This window comes from Salvelinus fontinalis, chromosome 42, assembly GCF_029448725.1.
Source record: "Salvelinus fontinalis isolate EN_2023a chromosome 42, ASM2944872v1, whole genome shotgun sequence".
NCBI lineage: Eukaryota > Metazoa > Chordata > Actinopteri > Salmoniformes > Salmonidae > Salvelinus > Salvelinus fontinalis.
The window spans coordinates 5,487,253-5,512,361 of NC_074706.1; the positions used below are offsets into that span (position 1 = coordinate 5,487,253).

The 25,109-nt window shown below is 44.0% G+C and overlaps 1 protein-coding gene across 5 annotated transcripts in view; it reads left to right on the forward strand.

Annotated features, from left to right (window-relative positions):
* Positions 1 to 230: 230 nt before the first annotated feature.
* LOC129841403 (serine/threonine-protein kinase DCLK2-like) overlaps positions 231 to 25,109 on the forward strand; it is a 116,035-nt gene continuing 91,156 nt past the window's right edge. For 3 of the 5 annotated variants that reach the window (XM_055909665.1, XM_055909666.1, XM_055909667.1), the window contains exons 1-2: positions 231 to 1,338; positions 7,861 to 8,216. In XM_055909665.1, the coding sequence (XP_055765640.1) occupies positions 936 to 1,338; positions 7,861 to 8,216 (759 nt within the window). In that variant the 5' untranslated portion in view covers positions 231 to 935. The remainder of the gene's footprint in view (positions 1,339 to 7,860; positions 8,217 to 25,109) is intronic. The other 2 variants (XM_055909663.1, XM_055909664.1) reach the window with 1 other exon arrangement.

Sequence of the window (25,109 nt, forward strand, 5' to 3'; positions counted from 1 at the left end):
ACCCACAAGAGTGGCTGGATTTGGCCATTAGCACCTATTTGTGGTTATCATTTTTCCTTTAGCTTTTCGAGGGAATGGTATTGCCTAATAAATACCTAAATGGCACATCAGAAATAATGACATAACAAATAAGTTCCAATTTGGGGGCCAAATTGCATCTTTCAGAAAATACACCACTTGCTGAACAATTTGACCCCGACTACCGTTAGGACCCTGAGGGGAAGCATTCCCTCCCTCGTTGAATTGGATGACAGGACTGGGATGGCCTCTCGTGCTACAGTGTTGAACGGTTCGTCCGTCAGAGAAAGGATGTGAGAAGAGGAGGCTTGCGGTTTCTGTAGCATGCTGCTTTGTTAGATTTGGTGTATTTCGGACACCGGCTTTATATGCAATGTATTTGTGCTACATGGAATTCGTTTTTCCCATTTGTGTTTTCTACCGGATACATTCTTATAGCTTGGAATCGAGTGTTTTCCTGTGCGGCTCCGTTCATTGGTAAACTAGCGGTTGCATCAGTCGACTGTCAATCAAGTCTCGGCTCTCTGCACCTGGTATTAATTTAAATTTGCCGGTGAATTTTTGTGGACATTGAGTTTTGGAGCAATCCTTTTCGTTCAGCCTTTGGTATTTCAATAACCGAGAGTTTATTGTGCAGCCTTATTGACAAGGTAAGATTGTAACCGTAACTCAGGCTACTGTACCCCTAGTTATATTAACAGCGGACTGTATCCCCGGAAAATTTCAACATTGTATCTTGACGGCGCAAGGAGGAACTAGCCTACAAGTACACTGCTCTCTCGATTACTGTATCAGTGATTGCCAAAGCGTTGTTTGACAGCTGTGTTTGGGAACGAGTTGGACAATAGGGCTTGCCTGGAGGAGCCATCTGCTGTTGTTTTCTCCTGTGGATAGATCAAAACATTAACAGATCGAACATGTCGCTCAGCAGAAGTATTGAATGGGAACACTTTGAGGAACGGGACAAAACGCACCGTTCATCACGGGCTAACGGCTCGGGATCCCAGTCAGGCTCCAGAGGCAACGGTCTCGTTCCCAGCCCGGCGCACAGCGCGCACTGTAGCTTTTACCGAACGCGCACGCTCCAGTCGCTCACCTCCGAGAAAAAAGCCAAAAAAGTGCGGTTCTACCGAAATGGGGATAAATACTTCAAGGGTTTGGTGTATGCCGTGTCCAACGACCGTTTTAGGTCCTTAGACGCCCTGCTTATGGAGCTTACCCGGTCTCTCTCGGACAACGTCAACCTGCCTCAAGGTGTCCGGAGCATCTACACCGTGGACGGCAGCAAGAAGATTAGCAGCCTGGACGAGTTAGTGCAGGGTAAGGACACGCAGTCACCACCTGCCCTCTCCCCACACACACAGCCCAGTCCTACAAATGACATAATAAATCATGTAGAGATCAATACTCGCGCATAATGATGAATGAGCTGATTGATCCAAGGTACTCATGATTAGATTTCACCAGACACTCATATCTCTCAGGTTTCATCATACAATCTTATAAACCATTTCATGGCCTGCTTGTCATCAGAGTTCCACCAGCTGCTTTACATTGACTCCTTGTTCATACATATGCAGGTGTATTCTGCTATCAGCTTTCCCCTTGGGAAGAAGACTAGCGAATGCTGCATTATAGGCTTATTATACTACATTATAACCTATTATACTACATACTAGCCGCATTATACTACATTATAGCCTATTATACTACATTATGTGATATAGTAGTATATAAGGCTATAATGTAGTTATGATATTATACGATTTAGTAGTATAATAAGGCTATAATGTAGTTATGATATTATATTATATGATATAGTAGTATAATAAGGCTATGATGTAGTATACTAAGTCTATAATGCTGTATAATGAGGCTATACTGTGGTATAATGAGGCTATAATGTGGTATAATGAGGCTATTACGTAGTATAATGAAGCAATTATTAATAGCCTCATTATACTACATTATAGCCTCATTATACTACATTATCGCCTCATTGGGCAGCAGGTAGCCTAGCTGTTAGAGAGGCCAGCCAGCAACTAGAGGGTTGCCAGTTCAGATCTTGGGTCTGATGGGAAAAATCTGTTAGGACGTGAGCTGGCAGCTGGAGGGTTGCTGATATCAAATCCTAGATGCAATTGCCTGCCATGGTGCCCCCTCAACAACAACTCCCGGGTGCTGGGGGGCTACCTCCTGGGCACCTCTCCAAAACCTGTATGTATGTGTCTTTCGGAAGGGGCTGGGTTAAAAGCGGAAGTCAAATTTCGGTTGGACCTTGTGTGCAATTGACCAATAAAGTAATTTTAAATATACTACATTATAGCCTCCTTAGTAGGATTCAGACCTATATAGTATATGCCATGTAGAGATTGTCCTCTCTTAGGCATTTTACAGTAAAGTCATATGTAAATACAGTAAACAGGTTTACTACTGTAATGCAATTGTAACCCATGTAGTGAGTCATGGACATGCCTCTCAAACTCTAGGATAGGATAGATGATGTTGCATGTGGCTCAGTTGGTAGAGCATGAAGCAAGCACCAGGGTTGTGCGTTCGATTCCGTATGGAAAATCTATGCACTCATTACTGTAAGTCGCTCTGGATAAGAGTGTCTGCTAATCTTGAGGTCATTAGTCTCTCTTGAATCAACAGGTCTTCCTTTTTGGTTAAGCAGTTGTGACACACACATGACCCAGTAGTAGTGTGCAGACATCATAGTGTGTGTGTGTGTGCCACATAGATGACAGACCCGTTGTAGTAGTAGGCAGTACAGTATTCATGAATGTACATCGCTCCTCCATTGATCTTAGAGTAGTGTGTGTGTTGGTGTGTGTGTTAGTGTGTGCTCTGGCCAGTGTTCTGTGCTTCATTGGCTGTTAAAACAGTCCTTAGAGTGATTTTTCACCCTCTGGGCATAAAACATGAACGTGTCCCCCTCTGCACCCCCTTCATACCTCTGCCGATGATCTGTTCACTTTGAACATGATGAGGGAGGAGAATGGAAAAGGTCAACATTGAGGTGTAGAGGAAGCTGTTATTATAACTGTACGAATAGTCCAAATAAGATATGTACAACTACCTTCAATGAACTGAACATGGTCAGGTCATACCATTGTTATATTACAACATGACTTATTAGCTCAGTCATGTCATAGGAATGCTTAATAAAGAACCATGTATATTGTCCCAACTAGACCCTACACAACTAAAGGCAAATTAATTCAGTAAGTGTGTGAGTATTATTCCAGAAAAGTATGCAAAGGTTGAGAAATTTCAACATGACCTTCTTTACTTTACAATAGATCTCTCTCCCTACTCGGTAGATTTGCTATATATAGACCTACACCTCAATGGGGGCTGGTGGGAGGAGCTATGGGAGGACAGGCTCATTTTAATGGCTAGACTGGAATCAAAGGAACGATATCAAACGTATGGAAACCACATGTTTGACTCTGTGCCATTGATTCCATTCCAGCCATTAAAATGAACCCGTCCTCTTATAGCTCCTCCCACCAGCCTCCACCGCTACACAGTGGTTCTGTCTGTGTGTGAGCCACTCTCTCCTCTCTGTGTCGCCTGCTGCAGCAGTGACAGTGGCCGGTGTCTGGGTAATACCTTAATCTTCGTGTTGAGTTCTGCTGTCTGACCTGTGACCTTTCTACGATCCTGTCTTAAAGTGAAAGGTTACAGTTATCGCACCATGGTAGCGCTGTCATATTCAAATCAATCCACAGCAAAGAGAGATGAGTGTGGGACTTGTCTTTTCATTTGTATACTGTAGCTTATCTCCTGACTCCCGTTAGTCAGCACCTCCAGCTATAGGCTGTGATTTGTCTTTACTTCACTGCTGTCCTTTTCGCCTGACCCCTCTCTCATCCCCCTGTTTATTCTCAGCTGACATCCTTCCTTCCTCCTTCCAAATATAAGCCTCTGCACTCATTCCTCCGCCCATGTCCCCATAGAGGATGGGGTGGTAGATTTAGGTCAGCGCCCAATCCCGTGGCTGGGAGACACATTGCATCACTTCTGGTTGGGCTGGCAGGAAGGAGAATGGGTGCTGCCGTGGGACAGTGAGTGTGGTAGAAGATGGACTGGCACCAACACATAGCCAGGCCTACTACTTCTGCCTCACCTCTGGATGTAATGCCTGTTTTCTGCCAAGTAACCATTCAGAGTGGAAGCTGGAATCCTCCAGGCAGGCATCACACTTTCTCTGCTCTGATTTGAAAGGAAAGTGGGCCAACTCACTTTCTCTGGCTGTCAAAACTCTGGCTGTCAAAACCAAGATGAAAACTGTTGTTCTCATCTTGGGGGTATTTGTGTTTATACTGCAGTAGGTATAGTGGCCTGTGAGGTCATACTGTAGGTACTGTGGCTAATGAAGAGTTCCGTGTAGGTTTTACCTTATTATAGGAGTAGAGTTTGAGCTCTTAAGCCAATCCTATTGGACATTTAATATGATGCCAGGTTTATTTTGGAACCCCTATACCCATTCCATTCTTTCTACTGTAAAACAATGACTGGACTCCAAAGTCGTTCCATAAACAGTACACAGGTTGGGTTCCACTCAAGAAGTCCCCTCTTTACTGTGGAGACTCCATTGGTCTGGATGATAAGTCCTAATTATCGTAGCCTCCTCAGTAACTTGTTTTGTCAGTGGGTTGCGGCTGTACCCTCAGTGGCTGTCCCCTTGTCCTCCTGCTGTGAGGTGGAGTTATAGGGCACGGCTGTTGTCAGGGGTCAGGTCACAGAGACAGGAGAAATGTTGTCAATCCGTCAGTGGAACGTCTTGGCCTGGCTGTGAACGAGGCCTTTTGACTGGAGATGCTGGAGGCCGAACACCAGAGTCTTGTCTTTGTGTACTCAACTATCAAATGGATTATGCTGTGTGTGTGTGTGCGTGCTCCCAGCCCCATTGATTGAGGACTACTGGCCCAGCCTGGCGTGTTGTGTGAACCTCATCAAGCCCCATTCATTCATTCATATGTGATCCCAGGACGATGGCTGGATGGATGGGATTACCCTGTGACATCCACGACACTGTCTCTGCTGTAGTGTACTTATTGAAAAGACAGTGAGGCATTGGATTTGATCCAAACCAAGCCAAACCACGATAGACGTCTTATGCTACACCAATTGTGTGCCATTTGAGGACTTTCAATCAAATGTAATTATAATGCCCTTTTTACCTCAGCCGATGTCACAAACCCAGCCTAACACCCCAAACAGCAAGCAATGCAGATGTAGAAGCACAATGGCTAGGAAAAACTCCCTAGAAAGGCAGGAACCTAGGAAGAAACCTAGAGAGGAACCAGGCTCTGAGGGGTGGCCAGTCCTCTTCTGGCTGTGCCGGGTGGAGATTATAACAGTACATGGCCAAGATTTTCAAACGTTCATAGATGACCAGCAGGGTCAAATAATAATATTCACAGTGGTTGTAGAGGGTGCAACAGGTCAGCACCTCAGGAGTAAATGTCAGTTGACTTTTCACAGCCGATCATTCAGAGTGAGAGAGAGAACTTAAATTCACACAGGACACTGGATAAGACGGGATAAATTCTCCAGATATAACAGACTGACCCTAGCCCCCCGACACAAACTATTGCAGCATAAATACTGGAGGCTGAGACAGGAGGGGTCGGGAGACACTGTGGCCCCGTCCGACGATACCCCCCCCCCCCCCCCCCCCCCGACAGGGCCAACCAGGAAGGATATAAACCCACCCACTTTGCCAAAGCACAGCCCCCACACCACTAGAGGGATATCTTCAACCTACTGGTGAATTATGATGCACCTGATCCCGCGTCGGTCCTTTGATGAGATCCAATGTATGTAATAAGCTGATTTGATTCAACATTAGACTTCACTCATGGGAAAACATTGCTTGTTTAGATGACACCATAATGTTAGGGACTACATCAGACAAACGCATTCTCAATCCATGACCTCTCACTTACCCCCCTGAGTGATGGCGTCTGTGTCTATTTGCTCAGTGATGGATCAGCGCACACACTGATGGATCTGCCTCCTCTCCTCCATAGTGACCAGCTGATGTTTGGTTAGGGAGCTGTTTAAGGGGCTGTCGTCCACATGAGGCCCCGCTGTAGGGCCACTGAAGGGTATCACCCACCCAGGGTCCGCTAACCTCTCTGGTGATGCTGCACCTGAGACCCCCCTCTCGTCCCCAGGGGTGTTAGGGACTGCCACCCCTGAGCCCCCTTCAGAAGGCCACCTCTGTTTCTCCAGGCGTTCTGATCTGAATTGATGATGGCTCCGGGTCTCATTTGGTGTCACCGTTTTCATCTGTTCGGGTCCCCCAGCTGTGGCCTAGCGTCATTAATTAGCCTTTGGTTAATTGGTAGATGAATAAATCCAGGTGTCGTGGGACTCGCTGTCTCGGAAGTCTCCTTCCTTCCCATCCCTTTTTCTTTTTCTTAAAGCAGAGGAACCATGAGAAGAGCAGTAGATAATACTGAAATGTCCAACATGAAAGGTAGAGTTGTAGTTGAGAAGATAACAGATTGATATAAACCTCAGGTCGATGGTCCTGGTTTAGGTTGATCTCAGCGTGGTGGTCTTATGACCAAAGGATCTTCATCTTTTTCAGTCGTGGGTCTTGAAAATAATGCTGGGTATTGAGCTATTCTGGAGGGTTAGACCTCGTCTTCACACCACTCTCGCAAATGACTCCTTTCCCTGACGGATGACACCTTTATTTAAGCAAGCTGTTCTTCTGTCTCCACTGTCGTTAGGTGACTCATTCACTGTTGTCTTCCTGTTCCTGGATGACTGACTGCTGAGAATAGGATGTTTTGGTTATCAAATAATAAGAGCAAGGTTGACTGCATTAGGAAAACTCAAATTTACCTTAGCTTCTGTAAGCTTTCTATACGGTTCTAGATGGATAGATTCTGTTCATTCATTGTTCGTTCCCCTTCAGGTCCCCCTCTCTCCCTCTTGTACACACAATAACAATGTTTTCTCGCCTTTCTCAGTTCATTTAGTGTGATTTAGCATCACATCTCTATCGCTTACATATAATAATGTTTTCTCACCTTTCTTAGTTCAGTCATGTTGTCATCGATCGGTGCCTTGAGCTTAAACTGGTAAAAGGCCAGATACGCAAGTATAGCGCTATGTCGTGACAGAGCAAGGACATCAAAGGCAGCAATATGGGTTCACTTAGTTGCATGCGTAGCATATTACATGCTGCTACAGTAAAAATCCTGCATGTGTTGTCCTCCAACAAACCGCCTTCAAACACAATCACCCACCCTCACATCCTCCTCTTTCCCTTATTGTTGTTCCATTTATCAGCCTTTTGAGTCGTCAAATTCATCTGGCCTTGGCTTGAGGGGAAACACTCACACAAACACATTTGCTAACTGTTACAATGGAATGCGGGCAAGGAAAAGGAAAATACTTCGCTTTGGAGAGTGTCCAATGTGGCAGGCCGAGAGAGCTCACAGAGAAGGCTGAGTTACACTGGCTGGACTCCGTCTCAATGTGGCTTTTGTTTCCACTGGGGAACCTTAACTCCTTGTCATCCACAGTCAAGCCGACTAGAGTTACTTTCCACGTCATGTGGCTAATTAATACTCCTTTAGTCATTTAGAATTGGTGGTTATCCATTGACAGTTGAAAAGTAACATTCAGAGCTGGAAAATGCGATGGAGTTGATTACTGTAGCTTCAATAACTAAATTGCCCTACATTTGATAAGCAGTTGATGGATTTGATATCAGTTTTTATAAACAGTTGATTCAATGATTTTTATGAAATATATATATTTTTTAAGAAGCTTAAATTCTAACTAGTTCTCCCCTCTTCCTCCCTTTAGGTGAGAGCTACGTGTGTGCCTCCAACGAGCCCTACCGCCGAGTGGACTACACCAAGAACGTTAACCCTAACTGGTCAGTGGGCATCAAGGCCGGCCAGTCCCGCTCCCTGTCCTCCCTCAGCACCCTGGTAAAGGGCGAGCTGCAGCGTAGCGACGCCAGCCTGGGCACCAGAGACTTCATCAAGCCCAAGCTGGTGACGGTCATCCGCAGCGGGGTCAAGCCCAGGAAGGCTGTGAGGATCCTGCTGAATAAGAAGACGGCCCACTCCTTCGAACAGGTGCTGACCGACATCACGGACGCCATCAAGCTGGACTCCGGGGCGGTCAAACGGCTCTACACACTGGAGGGAAAACAGGTAAGATGGTAGTCATTCTGTAAATGCAACAACATGGTTACTTCCTGTAGCACAAGGTCTCAACTCCAATCCTGAGGTATATGATATGGTTATTTAGCCATTTTATTTCTCCTCCTAAATGGCTTACAGACAGTTGTGTTCAACATATGTTTCCCATGCAGGCATCAAACCCTCAACCTTGCTGTTGCAAGTAATGAATAACGATACTTTAGGGACTCTATATTAGAGTATGTTGGGTTAAACTCAACGCTGCTCTGGAGATGGGAATCAGTACCAGATGGGATATCCATGTTGAGTTCTCTGGCCAAAGGTCTTATCTATAGCATAGATGCTTCATGATTTATGAGTTTCAGCTGTATCAGCACTCGACCATTATACTATCGCTAATCAACACAAACCCCATGGTGCACTACAAGTATCTACATGAGAGTCGACCTAATCAACAAACGTCATGCTTTGTTTGGAATACAGTGTTTGGTTTTGGCCAGACATAATGGGACCCATCTCGTCCATAACGTTCACTCAAGTTTACCAAAAAGCACCTGGAAGCACCTGGATGATCATCAAGACTCTTGGAAGAATGTTCTATAGACAGATGAGTCCAATGTATAACTTTTTGGACGACATGGGTCTCATTATGCCTGGTGAAAACCAAACATTGTATTGCACATTAAGAACCTTATACCAACGGTCAAGTATGGTGGTGGTAGTGTAATGGCTTGGGGATGCTTTGCTCCCTCAGGACCTGGACGACTTGCCTTAATAGAAGGAACCATGAATTCTGCTATGTATCAGAGAATTCTACAGGAGAATGTCAGGCCATCCGTCTGTGAGCTGAAGCACAGCTGGGTCATGCAGCAAGACAATGATCCAAAACACACAATTAAGTCTACATGAAAATGGCAAAAAAGCAACAAATATGACGTTTTGGAATGGCCAGACCTAATCCCAATTGAGATGTTGTGGCAGGACTTAAAACGAGCAGCCCAGGATTACGCAGTGTTAGTTATCAAGAACTTTATCTTTGAATTTCCCCCCAGCTTAGTTTAGATTGGTGTAAATGTCGCTGAGTTAAAGCAGTTCTGCATGGAAGAGTGGGCCAAAATTCCTCCACGCGACATGAGACTGATCAACAACTATAGAAAGCATTTGGTTGGAGTCATTGCAGTTAAAGGTGGCACAACCAGTTGTTAAGGGGGAAATTACTTTTTCACACAGGGGCATTGGGTGTTGCATAACTTTGTTTATGAAGTAAGTATGTAATTGTTGTATTATTTATTTGTTCCCTTTATCTAATTTTAGGTTTTGGTTGAAGATCTGATAAAATTCAGTATCAACAATATGCAAAAGTAGAGGAAATGAGAAAGGAGGCAAATACTTTTTCACAGCACTGTATGGTCCTATTTAGTATTTCCATCTAGACATCTACATTGTGTCCCAAATGGCACCCTTTTACATATTTAGCACCCTACTTTTGATCAGAGCCTTATGGACCCTGGTCAAAAGTAGTGCACAACATAGGGAATAGGGTGCCATTTGGGACGAAAACCTAATGTGCTAGTGATGAAGAACACACGATGCATTTAATTTCCCATCATGGGCTTTAGTTTTAGATTGATATAAATGCTGCTAGCCTCATCTGAGGAAGAAGATTCCATCATAATGGATTAATGGGGAGGGGATTTAAAACATTTCCTAGAAGTCAAGTTTCACAGTTGTTAAAGATGAGTGGATTTTCTGATAAATCTGGATTGAAATGCAGTCTGTTTGTGTTTTTTTACAGAGCTTTAACGGTTGGACCTCTTATTTCACAAGCAATGGTTATGACACTGTGCTGAGAGGTGTTAGGCAAGTGGTTCTTTGATAACGGCAGGATCATGATGCCTGTCAATGGAGTCAGTTTTTGTAAAGGACCGTTCGCTTAGAAGTATAGAAGACATTGAGACATCTAATGCTGCAGGGAAGGTTTCAGTGCTAGACGAGGCTAAAGAAAAGAGAAGCAGTGTCCCCCAAAATCCCATTCCTTCTATCTGAACTCTGAATATTGTCCTGGCAGAGAACACAGTTGACCCTTCTTTCCTGACAGATTCCCGGAGCCGGCGGGAATCTTCACGGACGGGCCAGAGAAGTGACTCATGAAAATAATGATCCTTATCCTCTCAGACAGTCAGGCCGGCCAGCCCAACACTCAGAGGAGGCTCTGTATCAGGAGGAGAGGCAGAGTCTGGATGATTTCTCTCTCTCTTTCTGGCAGAGAAGACAGTTAATGTGTATAGTAGACACTTGCAGTATCTGCACCTGTTTGCTTTTGTTTTGTGGCAATGAACCAGTCTTGCAGCACAAACTGAAATACACGGCAGTATTAGACCAGAAATGGCTGACCAAGCTTGATTTTCAGCCCAGAGAGAGCATGTTTTAGGTACATGATCAGCGATTCACCCCTTCAGTCCAACTCTGGCCGCTTATTACTCGGCCATCCACAGAGAGTAAAGGGATGGAACGACAGACAGAACGACAGAGAGACAGAACGAGAGGAGAAACAAGCGATGACCGAAAAGATCAGCCATTACCTCTGAATCAATGGTCTCTCTTACTCCCTCTGGTACTCAACATCGCTGCTCTTTCAAAAATGGCCAAGCATAGGCTACAGCATGATGGATCCTTGGGAATGCCCCATTTAGATATCCACCCCGTTACTAATTCAGTCCCATGTCTGTGACAGAAAGACTACTGACTGTCTGTTTTTATCCCTTCATGGATCGCTTAAACAGATTTGACTGTGCTGTGGGCTGAGACTTCATCATAAATGATGATGCAACACAGCTGCAAGTTGACTGGGACGTTTCCTCCATTCATCTGTTAACATTCAGTGTTGTACTAGACAGGAAGAGAGGAGGAATCCTGTTTTGTGTAGAGATGAAGCAGAGAGACGGGGTGTGCGAGAAAGAGGGAGTGCCTTTCCTACTCTGTCCTTGGGGACAGCTTCAGGCAGGCGACTCGCCAGGGCTGTTTGGAATGCAATGTGGCGGGCGGTTTGACTGCGACGCGCACCGATGATGTCACAAGGGATTTGCCTGAAGAAGCCGGTGGTATATCCAAACGAGCGCTGCAGGGCTGTCTGGAATGCAGGCTGACTCTCTCTGGGATTTCACAGGGAAACCTCCTCTTTCCAATCTCCCTGTTTTTTTTAAATATTCTAACGCTATGCAAAAAAATTGTCCATGAGCTGCCAGGCATATGCAAATGACACGATTATGCTAATGCATGAATGAAACGGGTTGGCTCCAACAATACAGTTGTTCTCGCTCACAGAGAATGTTAAGTGTGTTTTTGTCTGTAGCTTTCAGTTAGATTACAGTCAGTTCTATAGCATTTTCTTATTATGCTGCTTGCAATTTGTTATGGCAGCGCTCCATTTGAAACTATGGGTTACTGCATATACTTCTAGACGGGTTAGCTGACAACGTCACAAACAATGCACACGCTTCAATGGGGCAGAAGTCCGTGTGTTGTGATTCTGGATGTCCAGATAGTTAGCAACAGTAACAAGAAGCTGCCATGTGGGGAATCGTACGCTAATTTTATCTGGTTCTTGATACCATGTCTTGTTTTGACTGATGTCATGTGTATGCTAATATGGCTAAAATTCACTAGCTACAATGTATTTGAGAGACAACACTTGTGCCCATTGTGCAAATGTATGTATGTTTTCAGTAAATATTGAAGACGAAATATAGTTTACATGTTGTCAACAATCTAAGCCAACCCCATCTGTTTTGCCCCATAGTTGCGCATGCGTCGGTTTTGTTGCTAAACAACCAACCTGTCTATAACCATGACGACGATAGAAGAGTTGGCTACTGCACATACAATATGGGACCCAGGCTAGCTCAAAGGACAGTACACAGCCCTAACAGCAGCCCAGGCTTGTGGCACTACAGCCATCTCACCAATGTGTATAGCATAATGAATGGAGCCTACAGTAACTCCTACCATCGTTGAGAGATAGGAAGCACTCCTCATTTAGAGTTTTAGCAGATCAATATTTCAGACGTAAGATGCTGTAATTTCTTGTTGTTCATTATAAATTGATAAGGCCCATATTGTTCCACTCTCTCTGAGCTGTTTTGATGAGTTTGAGTTGGTAACGCACTGAGCATGGGTTGTTAATAAGGTCATTCTCCATTACTCAGACCAGCTACTGTATGTTCAACTCCTGAGACGGATTGCTCTTCTTCCTGTCACATGCTTCCGTAATGATCCACTCCATTGGTTGATTTATATCCTGATAGAGGGCTGGTTGGGGATTCTCTGTTGCATGTAATGGCATATACCAGGACACCACATCCTCAACAACTCCATCGAATGTGAACTCCAATACAACAGTTTTCTGTCACTGAGGAGGATCGATGGGGACAGTTTAAAAGCAGATTATCCCTGGAGGTTAATGGAGAGGTATTCATGGCCCTATAGCTGAGTAACTGTGTCCTTTTGATTCAATGAGGTAGATCCATGCATATCATAGCTTCTGGGCCTGAGTAGCAGGCAGTTTACTTTGGGCACACCTTTCATCTGGACGTGAAAATACTGCACCCTAGCCTTAAGCATTTTTTAAGGACATCCATCCCAGCATGATCCAATACTTGTCCGTATAACCTTGTGTTTACAAATACTTACCATAAGTGAGTCATATAAATACTCAGACATTGACATTTGACTGATTGCACATTTATGTTATATGAAGTGTCATACTTGCAATGCTCGGCTGAGAATTTCCCCCCAACAGTTGTTGTCTCTGACCAGGCGGAGATCAAGAGTTTAGCTATATCAGTCCCTGCCACCTGCTCATGAAACCACCAGGCACCAGCCCCTCTCTGGCATGGGATAAGGGAACAGATAGGAAACCCCATTGGAACAGATAGGAAACCGGCCAATGGCCTTTTCTCTCTCAGACCATACTGGGGCCTGCTGTCTACTGTAACTGTAGTCTTGTCAAATCCTCTACATGTAATACAATATGTAATATCTCTGTACTGGTATGTACTGTATTCAGCTTCTGTGGTAGTGTTCTCTGGTAGTGTTCTCTGGTAGTGTTCTCTGGTAATGTGTTCTCTGGTAGTGTTCTCTGGTAGTGTGTTCTCTGGTAGAGTGTTCTCTGGTAGTGTGTTTTCTGGTAGTGTGTTCTCTGGTAGTGTGTTCTCTGGTAGTGTGTTCTCTGGTAGTGTGTTCTCTGGTAGTGTGTTCTCTGGTAGTGTGTTCTCTGGTAGTGTGTTCTCTGGTAGTGTGTTCTCTGGTAGTGTGTTCTCTGGTAGTGTGTTCTCTGGTAGTGTGTTTTCTGGTAGTGTGTTTTCTGGTAGTGTGTTTTCTGGTAGTGTGTTTTCTGGTAGTGCGTTTTCTGGTAGTGCGTTGTCTGGTAGTGCGTTGTCTGGTAGTGCGTTGTCTGGTAGTGCGTTGTCTGGTAGTGTTCTGTGGGGTCTTACTTGGATGTATGTAGTACACATGAGTGGATGTTTTTATCTACTGTGTTTTAGGACCATAATAGTAACTCTGTTTGGCTTCTAAAGGCTATCAAAATTCGAATAGTGTCAATTTACAGATTTAACTGCTAAATTGTAATTGTTTCTGTACATACTGTATATAGACTTTTTTCTATTGTGTTATTGACTGTATGTTTGTTTATTCCATGTGTAACTCTGTGTTGTTGTTTTTTGTCGCACTGCTTTGCTTTATCTTGGCCAGGTCGCAGTTGTAAATGAGAACTTGTTCTCAACTAGCCTACCTGGTTAAATAAAGGTGAAATAAAAAAATAACTGCAGAAGCCTGAATCCTTACCCTTAAAGAACAGAGTTGGACTATAATGGACGCCGTCCACTTCAATGACCGCCATTCAGTCAATGGAATTTAATTTGATTTCGATTTCTGAAACTACAAATATAACTACAAATAACACAATGCACTCTCAGCCCAGCTCTCTCTCTCTCTCTCTCTCTCTCTCTACTTGATTGCTAAGCCACTAGCCTGGAAATAACTACAAATATTACTCTGGTTTTCTGGTCATATTTTTAAGTTCATGCCTTTGTAGATTCATCAAACTGTTGTGTCTGAGTAAATAAGCAATGCTTATACCTAGAACTTCTGATTATGTTAAATCTTTAGCAGTTAAATGGTTAACTACATGATCTATGGGCTTTTGCTTTTCCACTTCTCCTTGTCCAATCTGCCTGTCTGCCAAGTGAACTCTACATTAGACTTGTCTGGAAAATCTGACAGGACTTGCCCTCTCTCTGACAGTGCCTCTCTCCTCCAGCTAAGCTGCTTTTCACGCTCTGAGATGCTCCCCATGCTCACGTCTCTGGATGGGCGTGTCTCCTGTGATTCCCTCTAAAGCAGACTCTGGAGGGGGTTGTCTGTGTGTGTCTGTCTGTGTGGCAGTGATGAGGTATTGTTGTTTGTCCCCCCATGGCTGTAACATTATGTCACTCACTATTACGTCTGATGTGTCCTGTGAAGGGTGAGAGGCATGGCCTTGAGAAGAGCCATTTCAGTGTGTCCTTTTTATCTAAGCTCTGTATTATAGTAAAGCGGATGCTTTTGTTATCAGAGAGAAGGGGTTCTCTTTTCTCAAGTGTTAGTTTCCCCTCAAATAATTCAATTCAGTATTTAATCCAAAACATTGGATTCTAAGTCTTTAACGCTATCACACTGTTTTGGCTGTGTAAGAACATCATAAATCCTTCAAATGAGAGCCTTGTACGGTTAGCGTAGCCGCTAGCGTATCAGAACCCAAAGCCCCAGAGACACGTCTCAAAAAGCCCATCAAATGCCTCACCCTTGGGCTTAGCAGCCAGCGCTAACAAGCTACCAGCGCTAACACATGAAGGACGGCCCCAAGGCCCGACTACAGCCTAGCCCAGCCTGCCATCTGCTCCTCCTCCAAAAAATCTAATCGTTGGTCCCAGGCAATGTCTGTGTCTGTAGGGGTCTGCCAACCAACACCCTCCCCTAGCTCCCCTACCAGGGCCCTGACCATCACTAGATAATTAGACTTATACATTGAGAGAGTGCGTGTGTGTTCGTGCGTACCTATGTGTGTAGGGGGTTAAAGTGCAGCTTGTGTGTGTACTCCATTTGTAAACACAATGCACTCTCAGCCCAACTCTCTCTCTCTCTCTCTCTACTTGATTGCTAAGCCGCTAGCCTGGATGAATGTTAATTGATATCCCAGGGGCTACATCAGGGCCAACAGAATCAGCTGCTGCTTTGAGAGAGAAACTTCTCTCTGTTTTACATCTCAAAGCCGTGTGGAGAAAGAAAGAACGGGAGCTCTTTGGCAGGAGGTGGGATTGAAGAAAGAAAGAACGGGAGCTCTTTGGCAGGAGGTGGGATTGAAGAAAGAAAGAACGGGAGCTCTTTGGCAGGAGGTGGGATTGAAGAAAGAAAGAACGGGAGCTCTTTGGCAGGAGGTGGGATTGAAGAAAGAAAGAACGAGAGCTCTTTGGCAGGAGGTGGGATTAAAGAAAGAAAGGGAGCTGTTTGGCAGGAGGTGGGATTGAAGAAAGAAAGAATGGTAGCTCTTTGGCAGGAGGTGGGATTGAAGAAAGAAAGAAAGGGAGCTGAAAGAAAGGGAGCTGTTTGGCAGGAGGTGGGATTGAAGAAAGAAAGAACGGGAGCTCTTTGGCAGGAGGTGGGATTGAAGAAAGAAAGAACGGGAGCTCTTTGGTAGGAGGTGGGATTGAAGAAAGTGCCAGCTGTCCTGTAAACATTAACTTAACTTCACTGACATTTGGCCTCTGGAAGGAGATAGAGAGATGCTGTAGGAGCTACAGCATAGGGCAGTCCACTGCAGGAGCTGATTTGATAATCCATTCCCCCCCCCCCTTGTGGGATTGTAAGAAAGCATGCATACACACACACACACACACACACACACCTGTAGCCGTATTCATTTTACAACTTTTTCACAGCGTATGAACAGCACATGGTTCTATTATCCCCCCCAGTCAGCAACCGTTGGTAATATTTCTGGCTATATCATGTCACCAGTGTTTCATTATCACAGTGAATGGCTGCCAGTAGGACCATTATGATGGACCATTATGATGGCCCTGACTACATTATCAGAATTTTATGAGCACAGATGAGGATCTGGCCAAGGCTAAGGGATGAGAGCACAGGAAGGGAGGGAGAGGGGGAGGTAAAGACTCTCCCCTCCCCCAACCTAGTCAGCCTGCAGCATCACCACACCAGACCCTCTTTTCCACCTATGTATCTACAGTGCCATCGGTAAAGGGGTCTGAAAGTTACTACATGACTCCATGTGTTATTTCATAGTTTTGATGTCTCCACTACTATTCTACAATGTAAAAATAAAGAAAACCCCAAACTTTTGACTGGTACTATATATATATATATATAGACACAGTTGAAGTCAGATGTTTACATACACATTAGCCAAATTAATATAAACTCAGTTTTTCATAATTCCTGACATTTAATCCTAGGAAAAATCCCATGTCTTAGGTCAGTTAGGATCACCACTTTATAGAAGTTTACATACACTCAATTAGTATTTGGTAGCATTGCCTTTTTAAATTGTTTAACTTGGGTCAAATGTTTTGGGTAGCCTTCCACAAGCTTCCCACAACAAGTTGGGTGAATTTTGGCCCATTCCTCCTCACAGAGCTGGTGTAACTGAGTCAGGTTTGTAGGCCTCCTTGCTCGCACGCACTTTTTCAGTTCTGCCCACAAATTTTCTATAGGATTGACGTCGGGGCTTTGTGATGGCCACTCCATTACCTTGACTTTGTTGTTTTTAAGCCATTTTGCCACAACTTTGGAAGTATGCTTGGGGTCATTGTCCATTTGGAAGACCCATTTGCGACCAAGCTTTAACTTCCTGACTGATGTCTTGAGATGTTGCTGCAATATATCCATATAATTTTCGTTCCTCATGATGCCATCTATTTTGTGAAGTGCACCAGTCCCCCCCACAACATGATGCTGCCACCCCCGTGCTTCATGGTCGGGATGGTGTTCTTCGGCTTGAAAGCCTCCCCCATTTTCCTCCAAACATAACAATGGTCATTATGGCCAAACAGTTCTATTTTTGTTTCATCAGGCCAGAGGACATTTCTCCAAAAAGTACGATCTTTGTTCCCATGTGCAGTTGCAAACCGTAGTCTGGCTTTTTTTATGGCGGTTTTCGAGCAGTGGCTTCTTCCTTGCTGAGCGGCCTTTCAGGTTATGTCGATATAGGACTCATTTTACTATGGATATAGATACTTTTGTACGGGTTTCCTCCAGCATCTTCACAAGGTCATTTGCTGTTGTTCTGGGATTGATTTGCACTTTTCGCAACAAAGTACGTTCATCTCTAGGAGACAGAACGTGTCTCCTTCCTGAGCGGTATGACGGCTGCGTGGTCCCATGGTGTTTATACTTGCGTACTATTGTTTGTACAGATGAACGTGGTACCTTCAGGTGTTTGGAAATTGCTCCCAAGGATGAATCAGACTTGTGGAGGTCTACAATTTATTTTCTGATGTTTTGGCTGATTTCTTTTGATTTTCCCATGATGTCAAACAAAGAGGCACTGCGTTTGAAGGTAGGCCTTGAAATACATCCACAGGTACACCTCCAATTGACTCAAATGATGTCAATTAGCCTATCAGATGCTTCTAAAGCCATTACATAATTTTCTGGAATTTTCCAAGCTGTTTAAAGGCACAGTCAACTTAGTGTATGTAAACTTCTGACCCACTGGAATTGTGATACTGTGAATTATAAGTGAAATAATCTGTTTGTAAACAATTGTTGGAAAAATTACTTGTGTCATGCACAAAGTAGATGTCCAACCGACTTGCCAACACCGTAGTTTGTTAACAAGAAATTTGTGGAGTGGTTGAAAAATGAGTTTTAATGACTCCAACCTATGTGTATGTAAACTTCCGACTTCAACTGTGTGTGTGTGTAACAGTATCACTTTACGGCGTCCCCTCGCCCCGACACGGGCGCGAACCAGGGACCCTCTGCACACATCAACAACTGACACCCACGAAGCGTCGTTACCCATCGCTCCACAAAAGCCGCGGCTCTTGCAGAGCAGGGGGCAACACTACTTCTAGGTTTCAGAGCAAGTGACGTAACTGATTGAAACACTATTAGCGCGTACCCGTGTAACAGTATAACTTTAAACCGTCCCCTCGCCCCGACCCGGGCGCGAACCAGGGACCCTCTGCACACATCGACAACAGTCGCCCACGAAGCAGCGTTACCCATCGCTCCACAAAAGCCACGGCCCTTGCAAAGCAAGGGGCAACACTACTTAAGTCTCAGAGCAAGTGACGTAACTGATTGAAATGCTACTAGCGCGTACCCGCTAACTAGCTAGCCATTTCACATCCGTTACACCCGCTAACTAGCTAGCCATTTCACATCCGTTACATGTGTACACCAGAAATGTTGTTTTACAGGGTCAGCCATAGTAGTACGGCGCAAATTAGGGTTAAGTGCCTTACTCAAGGGCACATCGACATATGCCTCCTCCTGCTGTGGCTTATCTTGTTACTTCTTCTCCTGTCTCCTGCCCCTCTTAAGGTTCCCCACTGAGCAAAGCAACCGTCAGCCAATTCAGGTCTACCAAGATTTGAGAATTCCATTCACCCTCCATTCACCCCCCCCACTCAGAATGAACCTTTTAACCTTAAACAAATCTATAAATGTAAATCCATTTAGTACATGTAAGGCGTGGGAATAGGATGAATATCATCAATCTGGGGATGCTGTAGACAGTGATTACGTATTAGATAAATACATGGAGGATCGGGAGGTAATATCCACAGAGGGTGACCTGTAGGCCCCAATCTCCCCATGTGCTGGTTTGCTCGTTTAAACCAAGCATTTTCATTCCCCTTATCCTTACAGGAAGAGGAACTGAAGGAAATACAACCTACACACTGTGTTTGTGTGCGAGAGAGCGTGTGCACGTGTGTGTGTGAGACAGACGCATCCAGCTAGCCTACCTGGAGCTCTTATAAAGAGGTAGACATTTTTGTTTTCTCAGGGGAAATCTTCTAAGTGGTAATAGAGAGCGTTTCAAAATGACGCAGGATACGATAGCGCACCAATAAAGTCTACTGTAGCAGTTAACCGTTTTCCCCCTGGGAGAAGCGGAGGTGTCATTGTTCGAGTGGGAATGGAACTGTCATGTAGTCTGTAAAAGATGGCTGGTTTCCATCGCTCGTATGTTTCTCATTCCTTTCATTTAATTAGTCATATCCACTATTCCACTTTGACTAAAGACAGCCTAAGGTTGCACTCCTTGACGTTGATCTACTGTCATGCCAAACACATCAGTATTTTGTCCATTGTAAATGGTCTACTGTCAGTTGCCATGTGTGTGTGTTCCATTGAAGCCTCTGATTTCTGAATGCATTGGTAACCAATGTCCTTAGGCCATGGTTTCCAGTCTGCTTCCTTTGAGAAGGCTTTCCTGCTCACCCCTCTTCACCCCTCAGATGTCAATGGTAGCCTATAGTAACCTGCCTGTGTCTCATCAAATCAAATCAAATTTGATTTGTCACATACACATGGTTAGCAGATGTTAATGCGAGTGTAGCGAAATGCTTGTGCTTCTAGTTCCGACAATGCAGTAATAACCAACGAGTAATCTAACCTAACAATTCCACAACTACTACCTTATACACACAAGTGTAAAGGGATAAAGAATATGTACATAAAGATATATGAATGAGTGATGGTACAGAACGGCATAGGCAAGATGCAGCAGATGGTATAGAGTACAGTATATACATATGAGATGAGTAATGTAGGGTATATAAACATAAAGTGGCATAGTTTAAAACCTTTTCTCAATACGGGGTAATGTTTTCACTTTGTAAAAATTTCGTTCCCAAATTAAACTGCCTCGTACTCAATTCTTGCTCGTACAATATGCATATTATTATTACTATTGGATAGAAAACCCTCTCTAGTTTCTAAAACCGTTTGAATTATATCTGTGAGTAAAACAGAACTCAAGTTGGAGCAAACTTCCTGTGAGGAAGTGAGAAATCTGAAATCAGGCAGGCTGTTCTGGGGTCAGTTTATTAATTTGCATGTCTTCTATTGGTCGAGATGCACTGCATACGCCTTCCCCTTGATGTCAGCAAATAGTGAGAATTGGAATGGAGTTGCTAGGCAGATCTGAGGCCATATAAATGGGCTTGGAACGTGGGGTGCACTCTTCTCAACATTCGCCATGACGCAAGACAGACCTCAGGATGGCGTTCTGGAAAGCTCCCGATATAGGCCTTAGATATATCCGGCTCTGATTTTATTCGATATAGGTGTTAAAGACATCATAATGTTGTTATTTTAAACCGAGTTATATCAGTATATTGCGATTTTCGGATATTTCTTTGTGCTGCGTTATAGTGAGTTGGGCACGTCTGGGCCACATGGCTAATGTTTACTGCTAATTCCAAAGTTGAAGGCGACAATCTACAACCTAGCAACGATTCTTTTGGACAAAGGACAACTTGCCCAAGATTCTGATGAAAGCTCATCAAAAAGTAAGAAGTATTTATGATGTTAATTCGTTGTTCTGTTGAAAAATGTAAAACTCCTATTCCGCCATTAATTTCGGTGCGGTCTCGCTTTAACGCACGCTGTATGTATATGTATTGTGTAATATGATGTTATAGGACTGTCATCTGAAGAAGTTTGAGAAGGTTAGTGAAAAAATTAATATCTTTTGCTGGTTTATTCGTTATCGCTATTGTTGGCTTGAATCAATGCTGTTGTGTGGTTGGCTATTGTAGTAAGCTAATAAAATGCTATATTGTGTTTTCGCTGTAAAACACTTAAAAAATCTGAAATATTGGCTGGATTCACAATTTCTTTGTCTTTCATTTGCTGTACGCTGTGTATTTTTCATAAATGTTTTATGATGAGTATTTAGGTAATTCACGTTGGTCTCTGTAGTTATTCTAGTTGCTTTGGTGAGAGTTGTGATGGTGGCTGCAATGTAAAACTATGATTTATACCTGAAATATGCACATTTTTCTAACAAAACATATGCTATACAATAAATATGTTATCAGACTGTCATCTGATGAAGTTGTTTCTTGGTTAGTGAATATTTATATCTTTATTTGGTCGAAATTGTGATAGCTACCTATGCAGGAAAAAAATGGTGGGAAAAAAAGTTGTCTTTTGCTATCGTGGTTAGCTAATAGAAATAAATATTGTGTCTTCCCTGTAAAACATTTTAAAAATCAGAAATGATGGCTGGATTCACAAGATGTGTATCTTTCATCTGGTGTCTTGGACTTGTGATTTAATGATATTTAGATGCTAGTATTTACTTGTAACGCTATGCTAGGCTATGCTAGTCAGCTTTTTTACTGATGGGGGTGCTCCCGGATACGGGATTGTGATAAAGTAGAAGTTAAAGTGGCTAGTGATACATGTATTACATAAAGATGTCAAGATGCAGTAGATAATATAGAGTACAGTATATACATATGAGATGAGTAATGTAGGGTATGTAAACATTATATTAAGTGGCATTGTTTAAAGTGTCTAGTGATACATTTTTACATAAATTTCCATCAATTCCCATTATTAAAGTGGCTAGAGTTGAGTCAGTATGTTGGCAGCGGCCACTAAATGTTAGTGGTGGCTGTTTAACAGTCTGATGGCCTTGAGATAGAAGCTGTTTTTCAGTCTCTCGGTCCCTGCTTTGATGCACCTGTACTGACCTCGCCTTCTGGATGATAGCGGGGTGAACAGGCAGTGGCTTGGGGGGTTGTTATGCTTGATGATCTTTATGGCCTTCCTGTGACATCGGGTGGTGTAAGTGTCCTGGAGGGCAGGTAGTTTGCCCCCGGTGATGCGTTGTGCAGACCTCACTACCCTCTGGAGAGCCTTACGGTTGTGGGCGGAGCAGTTGCCGTACCAGGCGGTGATACAGCCCGACAGGATGCTCTCGATTGTGCATCTGTAGAAGTTTGTGAGTGCTTTTGGTGACAAGCCAAATTTCTTCCGCCTCCTGAGGTTGAAGAGGCGCTGCTGCGCCTTCTTCACAACGCTGTCTGTGTGGGTGGACCAATTCAGTTTGTCCGTGATGTGTAAACCGAGGAACTTAACTTACTACCCTCTCCACTACTGTCCCGTCGATGTGGTTAGGGGGGGTGCTCCCTCTGCTGTTTCCTGAAGTCCACAATCATCTCCTTTGTTTTGTTGACGTTGAGTGTGAGGTTATTTTCCTGACACCACACTCCGAGGGCCCTCACCTCCTCCCTGTAGGCCGTCTCGTCGTTGTTGGTAATCAAGCCTACCACTGTAGTGTCGTCCGCAAACTTGATGATTTGAGTTGGAGGCGTGCATGGCCACGCAGTCGTGGGTGAACAGGGAGTACAGGAGAGGGCTCAGAACGCACCCTTGTGGGGCCCCAGTGTTGAGGATCAGAGGGGTGGAGATGTTGTTACCTATCCTCACCCCCCTATCATCTGTGGTTACCATGGGCAAATTAATGATGTCCAGAATATGCTCTATTAACCATTATCATAATGCTTGAGATTTTGGCCATCTTTGATTAGTCTTAGGGCGTCCGCATGCTTCCCAGCCGAAACAGTTTGGAAAAGGTGGTGCGTATATTATACCGACATTTTGTGATGTTTTTGTTCATTTTGGACTTCAGCAAGTTTTTTTAGGCTGTTCGGACACACATGCTTTTTTCTGGAGGCAAGCTGAAGTCGGTAGCCGAAGTCTACGCCCCCTCATCGGTGATTGATCAACAGTAGGGATTTTTCAATAAAGTCTTTGTTGTCATTCAACATGCACATTTCTTTATTTAGATGTACTGCACTACATTAGTTAAATGTAAAATTGTGTGACTAAAATCTCCTCTGCAAAAACAACCAAATGAATGACCTGTTTCCTGAGTTATCTTAGATTAATTCAGACTTTTGAGGAAGTGTATATTGGCTAAAAAACAATCAATGCCACGGTCTTTCACGATCCAACTATTTCAGTGTGTGATTTTATCAGGATGACATTTCGTTCATTATCCTGAGCAGAACGATATACAGGCCTGCCCTGTTAGGACTGCTGAGATGATTAGGCTGAAATGGCCTGCCCGCTCAACCCTTTAACGAGACCTAGTGAATAGTCATTGTGAAGGGGACTAGACACAGGAGACATTATGAAGGGGACTAGACACAGGAGACATTATGAAGGGGACTAGACACAGGAGCCATTATGAAGGGGACTAAACACAGGAGCTATTATGAAGGGGACTAGACACAGGAGCTATTATGAAGGGGACTAGACACAGGAGCCATTATGAAGGGGAGTAGACACAGGAGCCATTATGAAGGGGAGTAGACACAGGAGCCATTATGAAGGGGAGTAGACACAGGAGCCATTATGAAGGGGACTAGACACAGGAGCCATTATGAAGGGGACTAGACACAGGAGCCATTATGAAGGGGACTAGACACAGGAGCCATTATGAAGGGGACTAGACACAGGAGCCATTATGAAGGGGACTAAACACAGGAGACATTATGAAGGGGACTAGACACAGGAGCCATTATGAAGGGGACTAGACACAGGAGCCATTATGAAGGGGACTAGACACAGGAGACATTATGAAGGGGACTAGACACAGGAGACATTATGAAGGGGACTAGACACAGGAGACATTATGAAGGGGACTAGGAGCCAAACCATTATGAAGGGGACTAGGAGCCAAACCATTATGAAGGGGACTAGACACAGGAGACATTATGAAGGGGACTAGGAGCCAAACCATTATGAAGGGGACTAGGAGCCAAACCATTATAAAGGGGACTAGGAGCCAAACCATTATGAAGGGGACTAGGAGCCAAACCATTATGAAGGGGACTAGACACAGGAGACATTATGAAGGGGACTAGGAGCCAAACCATTATGAAGGGGACTAGGAGCCAAACCATTATGAAGGGGACTAGGAGCCAAACCATTATGAAGGGGACTAGACACAGGAGACATTATGAAGGGGACTAGGAGCCAAACCATTATGAAGGGGCAGGAATGAAGGAAGTCCTGACTGACTGATAGTTAATTAGATCACTGTTGTGCATATTTCATTTTAGAGATGGATGGTTCTCTCTGGGAACATCATGTAGGATAGCTGGGTCCGGGATGCTAGTCCTACGGTTTTATGTTTACATGTATGTAGTCTGAGGATGTAGGCCTTGCTGCATAGTAAACTGTTGTGTTGCTGAAGCTGCTGCCAGCAGTAGACCATATCCAAACAGAATACAGACAAGTCCACATAGACATCATACAGAATATACAATATCAGAACAGTAAACATCAAGTACAGGTTGATTACAATGGGAATATATCATTTTTACATAGGGGCTATATACCATTTTTACAGAGGGGCTATATACCATTTTTACAGAGGGGCTGTACACCATTTTTACAGAGGGGATATATCTATATAAGCCGAGGGCAGGATGCTGACGTGGCTAATGTACAGAGTATATACAGTGCCTTTCAGAGGTGTACGTCCATAATGCAAATGCAGTAAAGTGCCGATTTGTATTAGAGGTCATTGATGACAAGGTGCAGTAACCGGCTCAATGCAAAGTCACTTAATCCATATGAGCCCGATGGCCGGTAGATGAGGGCCACTGTTGGCATGGCTACAGAGTCCATTTTTTATCTCATTAGGATGGGTGTCCTTCATTCTTCCTCTATAGCCGATGAAATGAATGGGGTCTGGTTACTGCTTGAGTCAATGTTGTTTCCACGACATTTCAAACCAAAAGTGTAATGGGATGACGCTGAATCAAGGTCGAAAACTGATTAGATTTGAAAAAAGTCATCAACGTAAGG